Raw genomic sequence first — 21,258 nt, 5'->3', positions numbered from 1 at the left:
AAAAATGTGCTGAATTGTCTTGAAATTAAAATTTTTAATTTAAAATTTCAGAATAAAATAAGTACGAGCTAATTTCTAAATAGGTATATGTGCACTTGCCTCTTTTTTCATTGAGCAAAAATAAAAAATATTGTTGGAAAGTGGTGGATAAAAGGATATTATTTATTACGGAAAGGATATTATTTCCAACTGTGAAATAATAGAATTGAATAATAAAAGGATATTATTTTTTACTGAAAAGGATATTATTTCCAACTGTAAAATAATAGAATTGCGAGTCAAAAAGTTGTCCCCACTCTTTATAAATCAGCTGCTCTTTTTAAGAAAACATCAAACTGATCGCCACACCATTGACTCAACACTTACTTGCTTTCTTCTTCTCAGCGCTCATATTCTCTCGCCATGGATCCTTATAAGGTAGTATTAGGGTTTATACATACAAATTCAAAGCTATGATCTTTCATTATTTTGCTTTTGATTGATCCTTTAATCTCTGAATTATTTTTTATAAGCTTCGAATAATCCGCTTGGATTCATTAATCCTTAGTTTAGCTTTATGCTAATAGCAGAAGATTTCCTTTTAGAGACTAGCTATGTTGTGAAGTTTAGGTTTTATAGTGGAAAATTGAAGAAGTTAAATTTATTAGTTCGTTTTAGTGGATTTTCGGTTGCTTGTGTTTAGCTTTGATAGTGATTTATGATGCAGAATCGCCCTTCAAGCGCGTTTAATTCACCTTTCATGACAACAAATTCTGGTGCTCCTGTGTGGAACAATAACTCATCATTGACTGTTGGGACTAGAGGTATTTTGTTTTATTAAGTAAAAGCCAACCTTTCCTTTTTCTTTCTGTCCCTTATGGTATATAAAGTCTAGTAACATTTATCTCGTCTCACTATTCTTCTTGTTTAGGCGTGTGCAAATCAAATACTATCTTGATCTCTTGGTTTCATGTATATTTGCGTGAGTGTTATATTATTTTATTTTTTGATAAGTAATTAGACTTGTTAATGCAAACACAGCACTAAGATGCTGCTGGCAAATGAATTGATTTGAGTTTCTCCTAGTAAATTGTCAGTCAAGTGTCTTATTTACAGTTAGCATCTTGGCCATTAGGTGAAGCATTAAGTGTTTGGTTCATTAAATTAGGAAAATAGTTATGGGGATTTGGAGGAACATGCTTTTTGGAGAGGGGTGATAGCGCCATATTGGAAAGATATGGGGTCTTGGAGAATTAAAAATGTATCTATGCCGTTTTCATGTGGATTGTGGAGGAGCTTTTTGAAGGGGTGGAAAGAGTTCATGGTAGAGGATGGGAGGAGGGTAAGTTTTTGGAGGTACAGGTGGTGTGGGGACAATACTTTGACACTTATTTTTCAATCATTTACAGAATTTTCATGCCAAAAGAAGTTTTTTTGGGTTGAGGTTTATGAGGAACTTTCAAGACTGGAAAATGGCAGAATTCCAAGACTAAGTCGATTTTCTTCACAAACAAGGAACACCATAGGATAACCACGATGTATGAAGGTGAGGGTGGGGAACAATGGAATGTTTTCTGGTAAGTCATACTACGAGAAGCTCCTGGCTAGGGAGGAGGCTGCGTTCCCACATAAATCGATTTGTAGCCCTAAGGTTCGAGAAAGGCGTGCTTTGTCACTTGGTTAGCTACAAGAGGTTGATATTGATGGCCGGAAATCCGAGGAAGAGGAAGGTTTACATATTCAAGCTGGTGCTTCATGTGAAAGTGATTGGATGAAGACGTTGACCATTTCCTCCTTCATTGTCGGGTAGGCCCGAGTTTATGGTGGGAATTTCCATGTTGGTTTGGTATAACTTTGGCGATGCCAGGCACCGAGAAAGAGCTAATGTTCAGTTGGAAGTGTAGTAGATGGAAGGGAAGACACAGGCCATGAAATGTTGCTTCACTAGCACTTATGTGGGTTATTTAGGGAGAGAGAAATATGAAAGCTTTTGAGAGTGTAAGGATGAAGTTTGTACAATTGAGGAATAGCCTCATATCCCTTATTTTCTTTAGGTTTAACATAGATTCCTTTATGTATAGAGGATTGGATATTGCTCACAGAAAATCATATCTTTTTGAAGGTTGTCTACTTTATGGTATACTTCTTTTATTCGGGCGTAATTATGCCCAAACATTTTTAAAAAATATATATAACTTTATCAAAATAGTGTAGATTGAGGCAAGTAAAAGACATTGTTTATTGGTGATCTGGAGATGCACTGGCTGCTTTGTTTATTTTTTTATTTTTTTATTTTTACTGAATGTTTGAATTGTATAATCTAGTGAATGCATAACCTGGTCAATATCTATTCTTTTATTTTCCTTTCGGTGTTAAGTATTAACAGTACTTGCATCAGAAATTAATAGGAAATTCTCCAGTATGTTGTCTTGACATTAGTCTGTCCTCAATAGTCAGCCGGAAAAGAGAACAATTGACCAGTTTGTTTATTGACTTCTAGATAGCTTGTTTTTGTTGGTTTTGATCAGTTATCTAATATGAGTAGGAACTGTATCTGAAAATATTGTTAGTGTGATCTTTTTTCTTCATAATGGTCACCAAGAAACAAAGTAATAAGATTTGATACCTTGGATGGTCGATAGATGGCGATGTTACATGATGGAGAGTATCATATCATTATTTTTCTCTATTTCCATGCTTTGAATAATCTGAATGAATGCATAATCCATAGAGATCAATTGAATTGCAAAATAAAACAAACCAAAAAAAAAAGATAGAGAAAAAAGAAGAATCAGTATATTTTATAAGCAGGAGAGATACTTCTTTCTAGCAAAAGTTCTTTTTATGAGATCAATGCAAATAGGATTCGTTATTCTGCTGTTGGAAATACATACCAAGTAACATCTGAAACGGTCTCAAATTTCTAGTGAATTCTGGATAATTGACCAAGATCCTGGTACACCACTGTAATCAAAAGTAATATATGCAAACATCCTAAAGCCCTGAGTTCTGCTTCATTGAGGTTCTTTTAATGGCTTCAAACATGTTCACTAATTTTGAAACTTTTCACTTTGCAGGGCCAGTTCTTCTTGAGGACTATCATTTGGTGGAGAAACTTGCCAATTTTGATCGTGAACGTATCCCGGAGCGTGTTGTCCATGCCAGAGGTGCCAGTGCCAAGGGTTTCTTTGAAGTCACTCATGATGTTTCTCATCTAACGTGTGCTGATTTTCTTCGATCTCCTGGGGTTCAGACACCTGTTATTGTGCGATTCTCTACCGTTACCAATGAGCGTGGAAGCCCTGAAACCCTCCGAGACCCCAGAGGGTTTGCTGTAAAATTTTATACCAGAGAGGTAATTGCTCAATCAAATACTTGACTTTTCTCACAATGCGTGTGTAATCTGGTTGTTATAACATTATCTTCACTAGTATCCTTTAATCAACACCCATTAAGCTAGCCACTGGCTTTAATCAACACCCATTAAGCTAGCCACTGGCTTTAATCAACACCCATTAAGCTAGAAGCATTACTCAAAAGCAGGCTTATATCTTAATTTTGTAACAATGCCCATTTAGATAACTGTACATGAGCTTTGCTGCTTGTTTGGGCTGTGTTTGGATCTAAATGTTGGTGTTGGTCTTAAACTATGTGTCTCTATGTTTTCAATTCTTTTGCTCGTTTTTATGAAAACAGGGCAACTTTGATCTGGTAGGAAACAATTTTCCTGTCTTCTTTATCCGCGATGGAATGAAGTTCCCAGACATGGTCCATTGTCTGAAATCAAATCCTAAGTCCAACATTCAGGAGAGCTGGAGGAGCCTTGATTTCTTCTCTCACCATCCGGAGAGTTTGCATATGTTTACCTTCCTCTTTGATGATTTGGGTGTCCCACAAGATTACAGGCACATGGATGGTTCCGGTGTCAACACTTATACTTTAATCAGTAAAGCTGGGAAAGCACATTATGTGAAGTTCCATTGGAAGCCAATATGCGGGGTCAAGTGCCTTTTAGAGGAAGAAGCTATTAAGGTTGGGGGAGCCAATCATAGCCATGCCACCAAGGATCTATACGATTCAATTGCTGCTGGCAACTATCCTGAATGGAAGCTTTTCATCCAAACTATTGATCCTGATCATGAAGATAGATTTGACTTTGACCCCCTTGATGTAACCAAGACCTGGCCTGAGGACATCTTGCCACTGCAACCAGTTGGTCGCTTGGTGTTGAATAAGAACATCGACAACTTCTTTGCTGAGAATGAGCAGCTTGCATTTTGCCCTGCCATTATTGTCCCTGGTATTCACTATTCAGATGATAAGCTTCTCCAGACTCGGATATTCTCATATTCTGATACTCAGAGACACCGTCTTGGGCCAAACTATCTGCAGCTCCCAGTTAATGCTCCCAAGTGTGCTCATCACAATAATCACCATGAAGGTGTCATGAACTTCATGCATCGTGATGAAGAGGTACAGTGCACCCTTGTGCTGCAGATTGCCAAAATAACGATGCTTATTCCAATTTAAAGAGGAAAAAGGTTATCGATGTATTATTTGACTACTTTGTTATGTGGCGTCTAGAGATAGTTGGAAAGTCTTTTTTTTGGGGGAGGGGGGATTATCCTGATAATAAAGCTATATTGCAACTTTATTTTCTTGAAAACCCCATCTTCAAATGCATGTTTACAGTATCACACTTCTTTAAGGGTGGATATCTTGGATAATTTAACTCCTGATGCATATTTGGTTGGTCAAGTGTGGCAAGGATGGCATTTATTTTGAATCACCTGATATAATTAGTTTCCCACCTCTTTAGCAATACAGCGATTTTCTACTAGTTCTCTATGGTGATGCTTTTACTTGATGTTGCTTGCATGTCCAGGTCAATTATTTCCCCTCAAGGTTTGATCCTTGTCGTCATGCAGAGCAGTACCCGATTCCTCCTCGCATCTTGACAGGGAAGCGTGACAGGGTAAGCCTTTGTTTATTCATTTCACCTTGAATATCTTGAGCTTTTAATGTGAAGGAGATACTCATAAATAAGATTTACCAAACTGATTTGGGCCCTAGGTCCACTGTCTTATGGTGTCTCTTTGAGATATATGTATTCTGCACTTTGTCTAGGCCTCTACTGCATTCTGCAATTGGAGATTTGGAGTTCAAAATATCTGAAACCAAAATCATTTAATGACGGTTTTAGCAATTTGTCTGCCTGCTATGGCGCTGATAAAGCAGCATTACCATTAAAAGTAGAAGAATGACTGACTTGCCGTCTAGCAGCTTGGCTTGCATCGTGTTGACGTGTGAAAATGATGTTTATGAGCACCTTATGGCTCATGTCTGTTATCTACAAGTTTTCTATTTGACTTGCATCTCTGTTCTTTTTCTTTCCCTTTTTTTCTTTTGGTGGTGGTGGTGTTTATTTTTTTTGGAAGGGGGGTGGGGGTGGGGGGTTTATTCCATGGACATCGTGTTTTTATATATTCTTTTGTACTAAGATCTCTATTCTTTTAGTTACAAGCCTTTTACTTTGCTGAAATGCACTTTCATCTTCTTCTTTTTTCTTCTTGTTTGCTGAAATGGATTTTTGTCTTCGTTTACAAATAAAATGCTTATATATTCTTAGGAAGTTCAGCTAGGTGTTTGCTTCGATTTGATAGGTTGAGCTTCACTTTTGAACTGCAGATATCTTAGTTCATTTTTACGAGTTATCCTTTTTTATATACAAAATATTAAGTAAGATTCACTTACTATATGGTTCTTTTTGTAGTGCATCATTGAGAAAGAGAACAACTTCAAGCAGCCAGGAGAGAGATACAGATCCTGGTCGCCTGACAGGTAAATCAGTTGCTTGGTCATTTTATGTTGACCATTTTTTCACTCCTTTCAAGCACTCGGATATATTCTTCTGCCTTTTTATTGCAGGCAAGAGAGATTTATCTGCAGATGGATTAATGCTTTATCTGATCCACGAGTCACTCATGAGATACACACTATTTGGATTTCATATTGGTCACAGGTCTCTTTTCTTTCCTTTATCATGTTTCTTTAGTTATCTCTATCATGAGAGTGGTAAAACATGCTCAGTAATGCTTTTGCATAAATATGTTTTAGGCTGACAAGTCTCTTGGTGAGAAGATAGCTTCTCGTCTTAATGTAAGGCCCACAATGTGAAGATGACAACAGTAGGAAAATGTTTGAAGTTGCTGTGCTGAAGGAGTGCCAGTCCAAGAAAACATCCTTTTCTTTTGGTATGAAGTATAGGTCTGATGATTGTGTTGTAATTTGTACCAATGATTGTGTTGTAATTTGTACCAAACAAACTTCAACATGTCACATTAACTGTGACAATGTTACCGGAATAAATTGCAGTTGTATGTTCTCAAACATCAGTCGATCATTTTCATTTTGTCCTTCCGTGTTCACTCTTAAGTAATTGCTGTTTTATTCCAAATGTACTCTTTGATAACTATAGTTCCACGGCTATTTTGTGGTTTCTTGACAGATCAGAAGAGCTGTAAAACTGATTTCTCTCCAAAATTTACCTAATGCTTGTGCCATTATCAAGTGTCTTAACTCTAGCATAAGATTCTAGTAGCTCCTCTACAATTTTCCAAGCGGAGAAAACATAAGGAAAAGAAAGCATTATTTAACAGGGGAAGTCTGCCCCTTTATATTTTCTTCTTCTTCTTCGTTGGAGTTGCTCATAGTCAGTTTTCTTATGAAGGTGAGTACCTAATAGATGTTGGAATGGCATAAACGATGATCATGTTAATTCAAAAGGGAGAAATTAATACTTTGGAAAGGTAAGAAGATGTGCGTCAACTATTATTATGTATCGGATTAGCTATCCAACAACGTACCTATTGCGAAGTTTTTCACACCTTGAGGTGTCCTTTCGCGGACCCTGTATGAATTCATGATGCTTTGTGCACCGAGTTGCCTTTGTTTATTACAGAAAAGGAAAAAGAAAAAGAAAGCGACTCAGAGGTAAGTTTCATTGTGCCTTCTTTTTTGTGGTTTTCTTATGAAATAAAGGTAAGAAAATCAATTCATGGGCAATGTTAGTGTTTGTCAATTTTGGTGGCTACATGAACCGCATTACGGGAATAATTGCTTAACCTGGCCACCATATCGAACAGTACGTAGCATAATGCTTCTAAAATCTAAATATTCAATTTGTTGTGTGAGTTGGAATCTATTGAACGTCACTTTCCATTTACTGATCCCGACATAAAATACATTGATAAAGGTACAAATTACTTATTCTATAAAATGACGTCAAAACGATTTGTGCCTTTGAAGGAAAGTGACTCGAGAGCCTCGGATCAACGGTCAAGTTGTAACTTATAGGTGATAGATTCGTGCTGTGAAATCAACTATTGATGCTTGTATCAGGATAGACTGCCTACATTATACCTTGGAATGCGGCTCTTACCCAATAAGTTTGTTTGTACACAAGACGGCCCTTCTAAGGAAAGTGACATGGTAACTTATAAAAAGGAAGGAGATGATCATGGAGCATTTGTTTGTCCTTTTTATATAGGGGAGAATCTAGTAAGCATTCATTAGTGACAAGTGACACAAAGTCACGTGCAATGTCCACAACTCTGCAGTTTCATGTTATACATATTCTTTTATTTCCAATTTCGCTTTCACATTTGACAAAAAAGCTCAACCAAGTTGAGTCTCCGATTACTTTGTCTTCACAATGTATCACTCAGGTATTATCTGCGTTTTCACTAAATACTGATTTCTATTAGTAACAATTTATGTACTACTCAATCGATGTGGGACTCTAATATCAATGTGTCTAACTCTAATACCATGGTAAGAAAGGGACCGTATATATTAACTGAACTCCGAATAAAGCTAACTCATGTAATGAGAATTGCCAAATACCAAATGAGTAGATTAAATACCTTATCCACGCTCGATAAGATTCTTCAAAAAAAAAAGTATAAGACTAATGGATGAAGCCTTGGATCAACAATAAAGTTATTTCTATAACTTATAGGTTACGTGTTCGACTGCATTAGGTTAATATATTTATGGTCCTTTCCTATACTCTGCATAAATACGGGTTGGGTCGTGCACCAGCCACTTTTGGGGATGGCTGGGATCAAACATGGTCCTAAATTACCTGCAAGTAAAGGTTTTTTCTCATTTTCTGAGAAACTTAATATAGTATGTACTGTTAGTATGAACGTCACTTTCCATTTACTCAACACACTACTACTCCACCAACCCTGAATTTGTGGTAAGTGATGACCAAAAAAGTGAGAAAGAAATGCATTGTTTATACTTTTCATTTTCAATGCATATGAGAACGAAAAAAAATTCAAAAGGTTTACTACTTTCTTTAATTTATTGTCTAAAATCTACGAATGGTTTTCTTGTCAGCATTTTCTCTTTTTCTTTGTTATATTATATCCTCAGTTTATGGATTTGGATTAGTGATTTGAAGTTGACTTTGCAGCGATATTCCAAAGGGGTTGTGGGTCCTGTGCTTGTTAACCAGAATCTTCCCTTTGCTGGCAGACTAAGCTAAGAGAGAATCATAAGAGTTTGGAATCACAGATAATAACTAGGAGAGAGAGAGGTAGTGGGTTGTTTTTGCTCTCTGTTTGTGGTTTGTGGAGAGGATTTCTAGAGGGACAACATTAAAAGGGACAGTTAGTCCCCACCCATATTTATGTTGTTCTTGTTGCTGCTTGTCAGACAACCACATGTAGTGTTTGGAAATACTATAATTTTCTTGCAAAGGTTACATTTTTACTACATATAGAAGCAGGAAAAATCTGATCTTTGGAATATCCAAGAAATCCTTTCATAGTAAGTTTCTCATCTCTTTTGATTGATTGTTCTTTTGTCTGTGATTTAACTTGCTTTCTAATATTTGGGATGGCCAGTCTTGTACGTTTCTTGACTAGACTGCAATTTTATTGCCTTTATGTTTTTTGCATCCCCTGTTGAAACAGTTACATTTAGCAAATGCTTTGTCTTTACCCCTCTTTCTCATAGTAAAAACATCAACTGAAGTCTTAAAAGTTAGAGGGGTTACCAGTGTTAGATCCTGTTGGAAGAATCTACTGAAAAGACGCTGTTCACTTTCCTTGTTTTGTCCTTATTTCTTTCAACTATGTTGTGTTTGATTTATTGTTGTATAGACCTATGTTTTAGTAGTAGCTCTTTATTTCTTCTAACTTTGAATTATAATCAGATATGTATAACAAAATTAGAAAACCCAAGTTGGTAAAATATATTGATTTTTCTCATATTTGATTGTAGAGTAAATACATACACAAATATTCCTCCTTTATTGATCTTTGGACTTATTCCCTTATGCTTGCTTTTATAGCAGATCTCAGTTAGAGCATCTATTGGCAATTTGGCAGATTTGGTTTTGCAAAGCTGAAGTCTTTTAGATAAGACTGATTACCAGAAATTTGGACCTAGTGTCATTTTGATGTCAATGGATGAAAGACTTGTTGTTACCAATACTTTCTTGACGACTCAATTTGATTCCTTCATGGATTTGGATTACATGGACGAACTGTTGTTAGAAGGGTGTTTTTTGGAGACTATTGATGATCGTGAATTTGCGCATCATAGACCATCCATTTCCAATATGCCGTTTGACTCTTCATTCGTGTGGCCTACTTTATTAGATACCAATGATGTCGAATTTAGTGGAAGCCCATCGAAAGATGGCCAACAAGAAAGGCAAAGGTTATCTTTCTCCAAGAATTTATCTGTAAGCCAATTCCAAGAGCTAAATTCAGTTAAAGTTCAGTCTTTTGGTGAGAATTCGATTAATGCCATGTGCAGTTCAGGTCAGTCTGACTGTTTATTTGACGCTCCTGAACTGAGTAGGAGGTGGTGGATTGGACCCAATGATTCATCATCTGTAATGGACAGATTGATTCAAGCACTTGGATACATAAAGAATTGCTCCAAAGACAAGGATATCCTTATTCAAATATGGGTACCCATATACAGGGATGGCAAACGCGTACTCTCTACAAATGATCAACCTTTCTCGCTAGACCTTAATTGCCCTAGGCTTGCCCACTACAGACAAGCGTCTTTAAACTATCAATTTCCTGCAAACGATGATTCTAAAGAGATGGTTGGATTACCGGGCAGAGTTTTTCTGGATAAAGTTCCTGAGTGGACTCCTGATGTTCAGTTCTTCCAAATGGAAGAGTATCCGCGTGTTGGACATGCACAGCAGTATAACGTACGAGGCACCCTTGCTGTTCCTGTGTTTGAACAAGGCAGTCGTAACTGCTTGAGTGTTATTGAAGTTGTCAGGACCACACAAAAGATCAAATATAGCTCTGAGCTTGAAAGTGTCTGCAAAGCTCTTGAGGTTTGTCATTTCTTTTACCTTTTCTGAATTTATTGTTTCCTTAAATTGCTGGAATTTTATGGTCTGAACAAGCACTTACAAATATTGGCCTATTTCTGCACTTCACTGATTTCTTTGATCATTATTGCTCTTGGTTACCAGATAAGGTTAATTATAATACTGTCTCATAAGCTGCACCTCTCGTTGAAAGACTTTTTGCCTTAATTTCAATGTTTATGGATCTTGCTTTTGTTATGAAAATTGAATTGCTTGTTTGGCGTTCTTGTGGAAATGAAGTCAATCTTCTGTTTTCTGATGGTCTACCAACAATTTGCTTGTTGATAGGCTGTTGATCTTCGGAGTTCTGAAGTATCAAGCACTCTGACAGCGAAGGTAAGGGCGAAACTTGCAAAAAGTATGTGCCTTAGGTTACCATGATTTCTTCGTCATAATATGTAGGATTATTTTGTCAGGCATGTGATTTGACCTACCAAGCGGCGTTATCTGAAATTCTAGAGGTTCTAAAATCTGCATGCAAGACACATGGATTGCCATTAGCTCAGACTTGGGTACCTTGCATTCAACATGGAAAAGGGGGTAGCCGCCACTCTAATGAAAACCTCATTCATTGTGTTTCCACAGAGGATTCTGCTTGCTATGTAGCTGATCCTCGAGTTCAGGGTTTTCATGAAGCCTGCTCTGAGCACCATTTGCTGAAAGGCCAGGGTGTTGTTGGGAGTGCATTTATGACGAACCAACCGTGTTTTACAGCTGATCTAACTTCCTATAGCAAGGCAGAATATCCACTTTCTCATTATGCAAGAATGTTTGGGTTGCATGCTGCTGTAGCTATACGTCTGCGGAGTATGTCAACTGGCTCATCCGACTTTGTATTGGAGTTCTTTTTACCGCCAAATTGCAGAAATCCTGAAGAACATAAAAGAATGCTCACTTCATTGTCCATTATCATACAAAACGTTTGTCAGACATTCCGGGTTGTGTCAGACAAAGAATTACAGGACGAAACTGTCTCATTAGGTGAAGTGACAAGCGTTGCAGCTAGTGAATACAGTGAAGAAGTGAGAGAACAAGAACGCAAAGGGTCCATTGTATCTTCGCAAGAAAGGACGTCGTGGACCTCTAGTCATGAAGAGGTCCAGGAGACTTCGAGTGTTGTTTCAGCATTCCAAGATGAACTGCTGACTGAAGAACCTGTAGCGCTTAGGAACCAAACGAATTCTGGTTCAGCGACCGCTTTTGCCTTTAGCAGAAACTATCGTACTGCTGGAGAGGGCATCTCTCATAATTGGCGTAAAGCAAGAGACAGAAGACGTTTGAAGGCAGAGAAAAATATTACATTGCAAATTCTTCAGCAGTACTTTGCCGGTAGCCTGAAGGATGCTGCAAAAAGCATTGGTGGTAAGCAAGCATATCTAAATTTCAATCCATATATAACTCTTTTATTCTCAGTTCATTTATCATTTTTTCTCCTCATCTGGTTACTTTATCTAATGGTGCTTTCTTCTATGCAAGCATTTTTAACATACCATTTTTTTTTCACTCCCATGTCCGTGTCCTCTTAAATTTCAGTTTGTCCTACCACTCTGAAGAGGATATGCAGGCAACATGGAATTCAGCGATGGCCTTCTCGGAAGATAAAGAAGGTCGGTCTCTCCTTAGAAAGGATCCAACGTGTTATCAACTCAGTCCAAGGTGTCTCTGGCACTTTACAAATTGAATCCTTCTATTCAGACTTCCCAGAATTTGCATCTTCAAATATATCAAGATCAAGTCCCTTTGCAGACCCAACACCGACTAATCACCCGGAGGACTTGAACAGGCAACCAGAAAGTGGTGGTAACAATGCTGCTACATCTAAGTCAGTCTCCTCGTCCTGTAGTCAAGGTTCCAGTTCAAGTCAACGTTCAATCGGGACACAGCCACATCCTTACCCGTCAAATGTTGCAGGTCACGAAGATCCAGTGGCCGAGGAAGCTTCTGATAATCATGCATTAAAAAGGGTTAACAGTGATGCTGAGCTGCATTTATCAAGTGAAGCACTAAATCCACAGCCAAGATCTCAAAGCCATGCGTCTCTTACTGAGAGTCCTAAATCAGTAAGTCTTTCGCCCATGAAAAAGAGTCTGGAGAGATCTCAAGAAGGTGCCCCAAGAATAAAAGTAATACATGGAGAAGAGAAGATTAGATTCCGCATTCAAAAGAATTGGGGATATAAAGAACTGATGAGAGAAATTGCCAGGCGATTTGGCGTAGATGATCCAAGTGGATTTCACCTTAAATACTTGGATGATGATTCTGACTGGGTATTATTGACGTGCGAAGCTGATCTGGAGGAATGCATCGATGTTTGTTGGTCTTCCCAAAACAAAATGATTAGACTCCTTTTTCTTTGTGATTCACAGCCTCATTTAGGAAGCTCTTTTGGTAGCAGCAGTTCCTTGTGAGAATTGTGGACATTTCGTAAAGCCTCAACTGCAGTTGAGTGCTAGGAATGGATGTTTCTTGCTCTGTCGTTCACGATTTGCATCTGATATGATGAACTGGAGACATCTTGATTCCTAAACATTGCAGAAAAAGTTATCCTAGTCTGTATGGTCATAGTGGTATCTAAGATATCCTGAAGCTGAAATCTCTAACTGATGTGGTGAGTGCTGAGGGACCGTGATTGAAGTGAATGATGCTCTCTGCGGGGCCAAAACTTGTAATGGTTCCTCTGCTGGTTCCGCTTTTAAAATTATTAAGGACTATATGAGTATATTCGGCCTATCACCCCTTCCTTAGGCCAATGGATTTGGGAAATTGTTTGTCCTAAAGGATTTACATTTTTCCCAGACGCTGAGTTTTCAACTTTGGCAGATGCGCTGAGATTAGTTTGGCGTACTCAAGATTCTGATAAAACCTGTCTCCTTGAAACTACCTCTCACCAATTGGTATCAGCTCAACACTGATGCTAGTGCGAATATAGATTTGGTAAGTGTGCACGAAATGGAAAGAATAATTTGTGTTCTCATTCCAAGAGGTAAGCAATATAAATACATGTATATCTGGTGCTAACTAAGGAAAGAAATAAAAGAGTTTCCTACAAATATGTTATTTATGTACACTACTAAGAAAGAGTCTACGTTCATTCTATAATAAGTGTCTAGATTCATTGTGTTTAGATTTATTCAATAACACTCCCCCTCAAACTGGAGCATATATGTTTATCATTCTCAGCTTGTTACAAAGGTAACCAACTCGAGTGCCATTCAATGCTTTAGTGAACAAATCAACTAGTTGCTCTTCTGTCTTCACATAGCCAGTGGAAATCAAGTTCTTTTGAATCTTCTCACGAATAAAATGACAGTTAACTTCAATATGCTTGGTTCTTTCATGATACACTGGATTTGAGGCAATATGGAGCGCATGTCACAACTCACACTTTGGAGTTGTGATTTCGGCCAAGAACTGGTGAGAAAAGGCTCTTCTGATTGTCTGACGTAGGTCTGTCTCCTCGGGCAACTTGGGCTTTTTAATTTTAAGCATATATAAGGGGGGTATAGGTGATGAAAGCTCCGACCTGCCTCCCCCATACGTGCTGCCACCAAGCCGTATAGAACGAGCTACCTTGGGGGCAACCTCAAGGGCCTGCCTAGATGACTCAAAGGAGTGTCAAAGGTATCCATACGAGTTTGGAAACTCTATGGACGGCGCAACGCCTTCGGGCTAGCGTTGGGCATCAAAGTGGCGCTGAAGGCTCGATGTGTGGGACCGCCAGCCCCGCGGGCTGCCGAATGTTGGAACGAGACCTCCGTGCCGATTGGATACTTGACGCACCTGTCATAGGGGCATCATGTGTCGACTTGTGAACATGGCTTGGGTTCAACCATGCAAGCAAGGGTCCGTTGGCCTAAAGGTGCAGGTGTGGGGCGACACCGCACTATTCGGGATGGAAGCGTGTCGCGAGGGCAATGTATGGGCATGGCACGAAAGACGCGCATGACAATGGCCAAGGGCTAAAGGTTGCCTTACTCGGGCGAAGCACGAGCTAGTCGCGGATGCACTAGGTGAGTGTCAAGCTTGAGGATTGGGCTGTGCACGCGGGAGCGATGCTCAGTCTTGGACGAGGGACAAGGCATGTCCTAAGCCAATCCCCCAGGGCGCGCATGGATTGTGATCCTAAGATGAAGCGCCACGACATGTCTAGGGCCAAGGGCCTAGACATCTTACGGGCGACACAAGTTGGGGCGAGCCCCACCAACAGGCACATGATCGTGCTTGGAATCCTGGGAAAGAAAATAGGCTGGCCTGCAGCGAGGGGAACTACAGGCGCCGCACGGGCGAGCAGGTGCCGCTACCCAATGTAAGGATTTGGGCTCGTGACAGCGCAACTTGATTATCACACCAGAGCTTTGATGGAGTAATGCTCCAACCATATCTCAGTTAAAAGATGGTGTATCCACATTATCTCACATGTTGATTGTGCCATAGCTCTATACTCGGATTATGCACTGGACCGAGATTCAACATTTTATTTATTACTTCTCCATGATAACAAGTTTCTACCGACAAATACACAATAACCAATAGTAGATCTTCTGTCAATCTTGGATCCAACCCAATCCGCATCCGCAAAACAATCAATGCGAGAATGCTCGTGATTGCTATATAATAAGGGTGGTAAGTGGGCTGGGATTGGTGGGACTGCTAGAGGTGGGCTTGGGCCAGTCTCGTGGGCCGGTTCTTGCCTACGAACCGTTAGAATCGGGCCCGTTTGGCCCGCCAAGGGACCGGAACCGGATATTTCTTTTATAAAAAAATAACCGTTTGGCTATTTAAAAAAAAAGTTGTTGGGCTTTAAAAAATAGCCACTGGCTATTTAACAAATAGCCATTTAACCCCCACCCCCAACTTAGTTTTAACCCCAAACTTTTTATAATTACACTTTTTTCCTATTTTCAACTATAAATACCCCCTCATTCTTTATTTTCTTACAAAATTAATATCAATCTATCACAATCTCTCTCTAATTTTCTTCTATACTTGCTACTATTGCTTACTTTATTCCAAAAAATAGTCAAAAAATATTGAGGTTGTTACAATTCGTGAAGTTGGTGAATTGAAGTTAGCTTTTAAGGCTAAGTGTAAAACTTGTGGTATGGAGTTAGCTTTTAAATATTTTGGATCGCAGGGCGGGACAAGATCTTTGGTTGTACACATAAAAAAATACCCTAAAGATAACGTCAGATATCAACGTCTGAAAGCTTTGGCCGAGAGGAAAAGTGTACCTAGTCCTAGTCAGGCTGACTCTAGTACTGGTTCAAATCAATTTCAACTGGGAGTTAACATTATTACCGCTGGTATTTTATATTATGATTATCGCGCTTATTTTTCTCGCGAAATCGGGTTTCGACATGTGACAACTCTTTTAAGGAGGTATTAAAAGAGGAGAGTCACCACCTAACGATTTTTAAGGTGTGTTAGGGCACCTATTTGCAAATGACTTCGGTTTAACTGGTCAACGCCACTAAAGATCGGGTAAGGGATCAAGTTACCTCAAAGAGAAGGTGTTAGGCACTCCTCGAGGTCCACAACTGTGGGTTCCAGCCAAACTTAAATTATATGAATTAGTCTATGTGATCAAGTAAGCAAAGAGAGTACAAAATCTAGGAATTTTATTACAAAGAGATCTTGAATAGGGAGGTGCAACTATTTTTCCATTCTAATAGAAAAGAAAGAAAAAAAGGGGGGAGGGGTCCTAAGTTTTATATCCTAAAGGATCACCCCGTGCAACATAAATAATATTTCGTAACTCCCTTAAGATAGGGTGTTACTCATATTATCTAGCGGGCACATACTATCATCTCCTGCTACCCGATTACTATGTTAAAGTTGTTTACCTAAGATCGCTCTAATTCAATTCTAAGTCGTGCCCTATGCGTGCACTACCCGTCCCATACCTATGGTCCAGGAGGTTTTAGACCTCTCTTTGGATGGTTCTAGACCTTATCTAGGCTGCTCAAAAATGCAATATTAGGCGACAAACAAAACATATAAAGACTTCACATAAAAGCAATTGAGGGTTCGCATTGACCTCCACGCTTAAGCAGCGAATGCACGCAAACACAAATGTCAATTAGGAAGCTGCAGAATCCAGAATCTTAAACCTATAGACATGCTTTCTAGGCGATTTTTGAGTCAAAGTATGCGGGCAATTTCAGATGCAAGACATTGCTTATAGACAAAATTATTCAGGTATTACAAGCTGATTATTGAAGGTTTTAAGTTACCAATCCTATATGTGTTATGCCTAGGTGATCTACGCAGTTGAGTATAACAAAATCTGCTGGGAAAAGTCATAGAATTATCCAAATTTTCCTAATAGTGATGCTCAGGAAACGGTGTTTGAGTAGTCTAGTATTAACCAATTAACGAGCAATTATTTCCTATAGGCAGGATCTCTAACGCACAACACTTTAAAGCTTATTTTATCGTCATATCTTAATCATATAGGCATAATTTCTAGGTGAGCAGCGCCAAGTAGAATAATTGCAATCATATAGGCATAATTTCTAGTAGGCGATGAGGATTGACAGAAACATCGATGAGAAACTAATTCCTATAGGCATGTTCTCTAATAACACATAACAATAAATATAGTTTCAGCATTTGGGGTTTGTGAGCAGACAATGTGTGTGTGTGTGTGTGCTTCTTCTAATTTTGTAATTTCTACAGTGTACATGTAATCGAATAACACATATAGCAAATAAATTACCAAGTCCTATAGGCATGTTATCTACCCATTTTGCATGTAAATATTAAATTCTACCCATTTTTCCTTTTTACTAACACTCCAATTGTTTATACAAAAGTTATTATAGGCCCAATAGTGAGTAAAAAAATACAAATGTTACACAACAGTGACAATAGGCACACAATAGGCTAAACATGAAATACCCAGTATTGTCTAAGCCTTCAACAACTCTCACACAGCGTACCCAGACCTCTAATATGGGCCATATCCAACACACAACTCCAGAATCCATAAAGGAGCCCAAAGTCAATTTATTCAACCATAGCACCAAGTGTTGCACATTTAAATCAGCCAATTCAGGTACACAACAAATAACAGGACGGAATAGGATGAATATGAGTAGTTTGGGATTTAGGGAATGATTAAGGACCAAGCCCTAGTGTGTCAGAGTTCACAAGGGTCTTAATTGGATCCTGAGCAGTGCTCACACTAGTGGGGTCAATAATAGAACCTAGATAGCCTTGGGTTTCAGCCGGCTAAGAATGAGAACTCAAGAGAGCCCAAATGACGAGTGAAAGATAGTAAACCAAGGTTGAGAGACAAAGATGAGGGGGGGGGGTTACAAACATAGTCAAGTTGATCACATAGAGCAAATTATCAAACAGGCCTTAGGGCTTTAGAACAGACTTAGCAAAGATTAAAAAAAAAAAACAAGTTTGACACCTAGTGCATAAATAGTCGTACATTAGCAAAACAAGTTTGCAAGATTGGTGAAGGTAGCATACACAGATTCATAATAAAGGAAAATGTCCAAATTATGCTAAGTGTAGATCCTAATGTTATGAAATAGTCATACTAATTTGGCTGCAGAACAACATTTAGACATGATAAAAGCAGATTACAACTACTGGTGAATCAGGGAGTTAAAACATGCTAAATGGCACACTGATAGAGAACATGATCAAAATATGCTATATAGGCAAGCTATCACCACTGAAATTCAGAATAGGATAGGAAAATATACTTGTGCCATGTAGTGAATGTAAACATTCATGTTTTGAATACAATTGACTAGCTAACGAAAGAGAGCACAAATTATGTAGACAAAGCATATTCGAATAACAAGATTGATGTCCTAAGACAAAATTAAACACCAAGAGATGCTAACAAGTGTAAAGGTCCCAAACAGTAGTAATTCTTAACACATGGACTAGTCAGATTTGAAAAATATCTATTTAATAGAACCAGGTTTAGGCATGCTTGAAGCTAAAAGTTAAAGAGACCTAAAAAATTGAAGAAAGCAAACAGAATTGCACACAAAACAGCCTAAAAAAACATATTAAACTGACGAACTTCAGGAGTGAAAATATATGTAAATCGTAGATACATAGGAATGAAATTACAAAGTTTAGTAACTCATCAGTTAAACGAAGAACAGTAAAGAATGAACTTCCACAGAAAATCTAGAATCCCAATGTGTCAAAGTTCCCAAGAGCTTCGATGAACTCAGGGCAATGCTCGCACCAAGAACAGGTTAAGTAACAAGGTGTTAATGGCCTTGACTTTCAGTCGGCCAATACAGAATACAGAGCAAGAGAGTAGCAAAACCCTAATTTTTAGTGAAGAAAATCAGTTTCAAAGTCTCTCTTAAAGGGAACTTGGGAGGGGTTTATATAGTGACAGTAATTGGAAGAACAATTATGGAAAATAATCAATTAAACAAAAATAGGGAAAAAAAATCAGTCAAATTTAAGTAGGAACAAGGAAAGTCACCTGCATAGCCTATTCCGAGTAGAAATAGGTAAAAAAGACAAACCCTAGTTGGCAAATGGTAAAAAATTAGCCAAGAATCCCGGTGAATCAAACCCACATGATCCTATTGAGAGTGTATATAGATGGATTTTTGTCTGGATCTTATAGGTTGAGGATGATTACACTTGATTCGGAGAGGTAGTACTTGCCAAAATCGGGCAAGTACAAAGTAACACCACGAACGGGTGAATGGTAACGAGATAATATAAATAAGGTAAGCAGATTAAAGTTCCTCAGAGAAGGGGGAGGGTTTCAGGGCGGCGAGTTAGAGGGAAATGGGATTAGGGTTTGGGGTTGGGTAATTTAAAAGGGTAGGTTGATTGTGGGTCGTTGATCTTAGAGATCAACGGTCAGGATTTTAAAGAGGGAGTGGGGCGGGTTAATTAAATGGGTATGGGTGGTGGGTTGCTGGTGTTGGTCTAGGGGTTATTGGGTTAGGGTATTTGGCCTTTTGGTCCGAAAATTAGTTAAAAAATTGGGCCAGCTCTTTTAAATAGAAATTAAAAGAGAAATAATTTAATAAAATAACTAAATAAATATATAAAAATGCTACTTATGCAAATTAATACTTTAAACAATAATAGAAGACTACAAAAAATATAAAATATTATTTTGACCCTAAATGAAATGTCAATTGCAATAAGAATGCAAAATATAGGCTATTATTGCAAATTTATGCGAATAGCCTAAAAATACAATTATAATTATATAAAAATGAAGTGAAAATATTTCAAAAATGTATTAGGGATGAAATAATAATTTGAAGTGATTAGGTCATCACAAAGAATTTAAAAGGGTAATTACTGAATTTTTTATGTAAATTAATGCGAGAAAATTAATTTAAAAGCTCTAAAATTATGGAAAATTATAAGAAGTGCTTGTGTAAATCTTGTAAATTAAATAATAATGCAAAATAATATTTTAAAAGTATATATATTGTTTGAAAAATATATGAGGGCAAAATCGGGTATCAACAGCTATCCCTCTTTACTCGGGAATGATGAAAGAGTTGTCGGGTAAAGAAAACGATGACCGATTTTGACCGAATGAGGTGATTTGAAAAAATAGAGGCCGAACCCTGGTTCCTGAGTTTCCTACATACCCTGATGTTACGGGAATCAGGCCGTGTGTAGTTCTAGATCCAACGATGAACTGAACCGATGGAGTTGTTATCGGAATGGTCGTATGCTTCGGAAAATGTTCTTTTGGGGTAGGACAATATCAGATGAATTTATGCGGAGTCATCGATGTGAATCTTAAACGTTACTGATGGATCACTGAGTAAATATCTGAACTGTCATAGAGTAAAAAGCGGGTAATTGATGGTGGTTGGTTACGTTTGGAATAATTGCAGGATGTGAATTCTTTTTTTTTTTTTAGAAATATCTGAATCAGTTGAACTCAATAAAGCTATTGCTCCTATGCCTTTTGAGATGTGTTTTTGCTTCAACACTATGGATTCCAAATTGAGGATCAGCCTTGTTGGTTCTGGCAATATTGAGTTTTCAAGTTCAACCTTTAGTGTTCCAAGGCATTTGCTAAATTTTCTTTGTAGCTTAATTTACACAATATTAATCAATAATATGTTTGTATATAGGATTACTACTCCAGTAGTTAAGTAACTGAGGTGTCTTTATTACTACTTAGCTTGTTTCAAAAATATCATGTTGTGATTGGCCTATTCTCTTTAGCTCAAAAACAAATGGTACTATTGCCTTTTTACCTTCTTTTCAGTTTAATCAGGATGAATGCTACAGAATTCAAGTGAATCAGTGTGATGACCCAAAAGGTCATCTTATATTTTAGAACTCGAATCTGCGCTCTTAAACCTTAAAAAATCTTATTTTTACCCTTCTCGATCTACGTGTGCAGTCCGGGCATATTTCCGAAAAGATTTTATGTTCAAAACTAATAAAAATAAGAATTTTTGCCATAAAAGTTAATGCAGATGCTCTTATTCTACTTTGTACATATCCGAGAAAATGACTCATCATTGATTTTACTTTTCCAGATAAGGCTAAAGGATCCTAACATTAAAAAATTAACAGTAGAAACAAATTTATTGTCACGATCCGAAATTTTTCACCGACGGGATCGTGATGGCGCCTAACATTTTACTTGCTAGGCAAGCCAACGTTAGAGAATCATTAAACCAATTCCATATTTCCATTCAGTAATTATAATAATTAACTAAGATAAAATATAATAAGTACGAAATATCATAAAATTGTATTAATTACTACCACCCAGATCTGGAGTCACAATTCACGAGCATTCTAAAATTTACTACAAGTAATAGTCTGAAAGAAATACAATTGTCTGAATGAAAGAAACAGTAGAACAGAAAAGATAGACG

The 21,258-nt window shown here is 37.9% G+C and overlaps 2 protein-coding genes across 3 annotated transcripts; both read left to right on the top strand.

Annotated features, from left to right (window-relative positions):
• Nucleotides 1-271: 271 nt before the first annotated feature.
• LOC107767654 (catalase isozyme 3) lies at nucleotides 272-6,396 on the top strand. The gene is made up of 8 exons (XM_016586729.2): nucleotides 272-417; nucleotides 707-803; nucleotides 3,057-3,334; nucleotides 3,676-4,452; nucleotides 4,865-4,954; nucleotides 5,753-5,820; nucleotides 5,908-6,001; nucleotides 6,097-6,396. Exons 1-8 carry the CDS (start codon nucleotides 403-405, stop codon nucleotides 6,154-6,156), a joined length of 1,479 nt encoding a protein of 492 aa, XP_016442215.1. The 5' UTR covers nucleotides 272-402; the 3' UTR covers nucleotides 6,157-6,396.
• Nucleotides 6,397-8,110: 1,714 nt separating this feature from the next.
• On the top strand, nucleotides 8,111-13,458 carry LOC107767655 (protein NLP5). 2 transcript variants are annotated; one of them, XM_016586732.2, is made up of 6 exons: nucleotides 8,111-8,242; nucleotides 8,462-8,817; nucleotides 9,344-10,357; nucleotides 10,682-10,729; nucleotides 10,810-11,755; nucleotides 11,927-13,458. In XM_016586732.2, the coding sequence occupies exons 3-6, from the start codon at nucleotides 9,452-9,454 to the stop codon at nucleotides 12,799-12,801; spliced, it is 2,775 nt and encodes a 924-aa protein (XP_016442218.1). In that variant the 5' UTR covers nucleotides 8,111-8,242; nucleotides 8,462-8,817; nucleotides 9,344-9,451; the 3' UTR covers nucleotides 12,802-13,458. The 2 variants fall into 2 exon arrangements, with proteins under 2 accessions (XP_016442218.1, XP_016442216.1); XM_016586730.2 differs by lacking the exon at nucleotides 8,111-8,242 and having other exon boundaries at nucleotides 8,678-8,817; nucleotides 9,347-10,357.
• Nucleotides 13,459-21,258: the final 7,800 nt, after the last annotated feature.

This window comes from Nicotiana tabacum, chromosome 23 (genome assembly GCF_000715075.1).
Source record: "Nicotiana tabacum cultivar K326 chromosome 23, ASM71507v2, whole genome shotgun sequence".
Classification (NCBI taxonomy): domain Eukaryota; kingdom Viridiplantae; phylum Streptophyta; class Magnoliopsida; order Solanales; family Solanaceae; genus Nicotiana; species Nicotiana tabacum.
This window is presented reverse-complemented; position numbering and strand designations above follow the sequence as displayed.

Bases quoted from the DNA above. Each gene is read 5' to 3' on its own strand.
- LOC107767654 (XM_016586729.2), top strand. The intron at 804-3,056 runs GTATTTTGTTTT...TTCACTTTGCAG, and splicing joins ATTGACTGTTGGGACTAGAG to GGCCAGTTCTTCTTGAGGAC. The intron at 4,453-4,864 runs GTACAGTGCACC...TTGCATGTCCAG, and splicing joins TCATGCATCGTGATGAAGAG to GTCAATTATTTCCCCTCAAG.
- LOC107767655 (XM_016586732.2), top strand. From the start codon at position 9,452: ATGTCAATGGATGAAAGACTTGTTGTTACCAATACTTTCTTGACGACT. The intron at 10,730-10,809 runs GTAAGGGCGAAA...TTATTTTGTCAG, and splicing joins CAAGCACTCTGACAGCGAAG to GCATGTGATTTGACCTACCA. The intron at 11,756-11,926 runs GTAAGCAAGCAT...CTTAAATTTCAG, and splicing joins TGCTGCAAAAAGCATTGGTG to TTTGTCCTACCACTCTGAAG.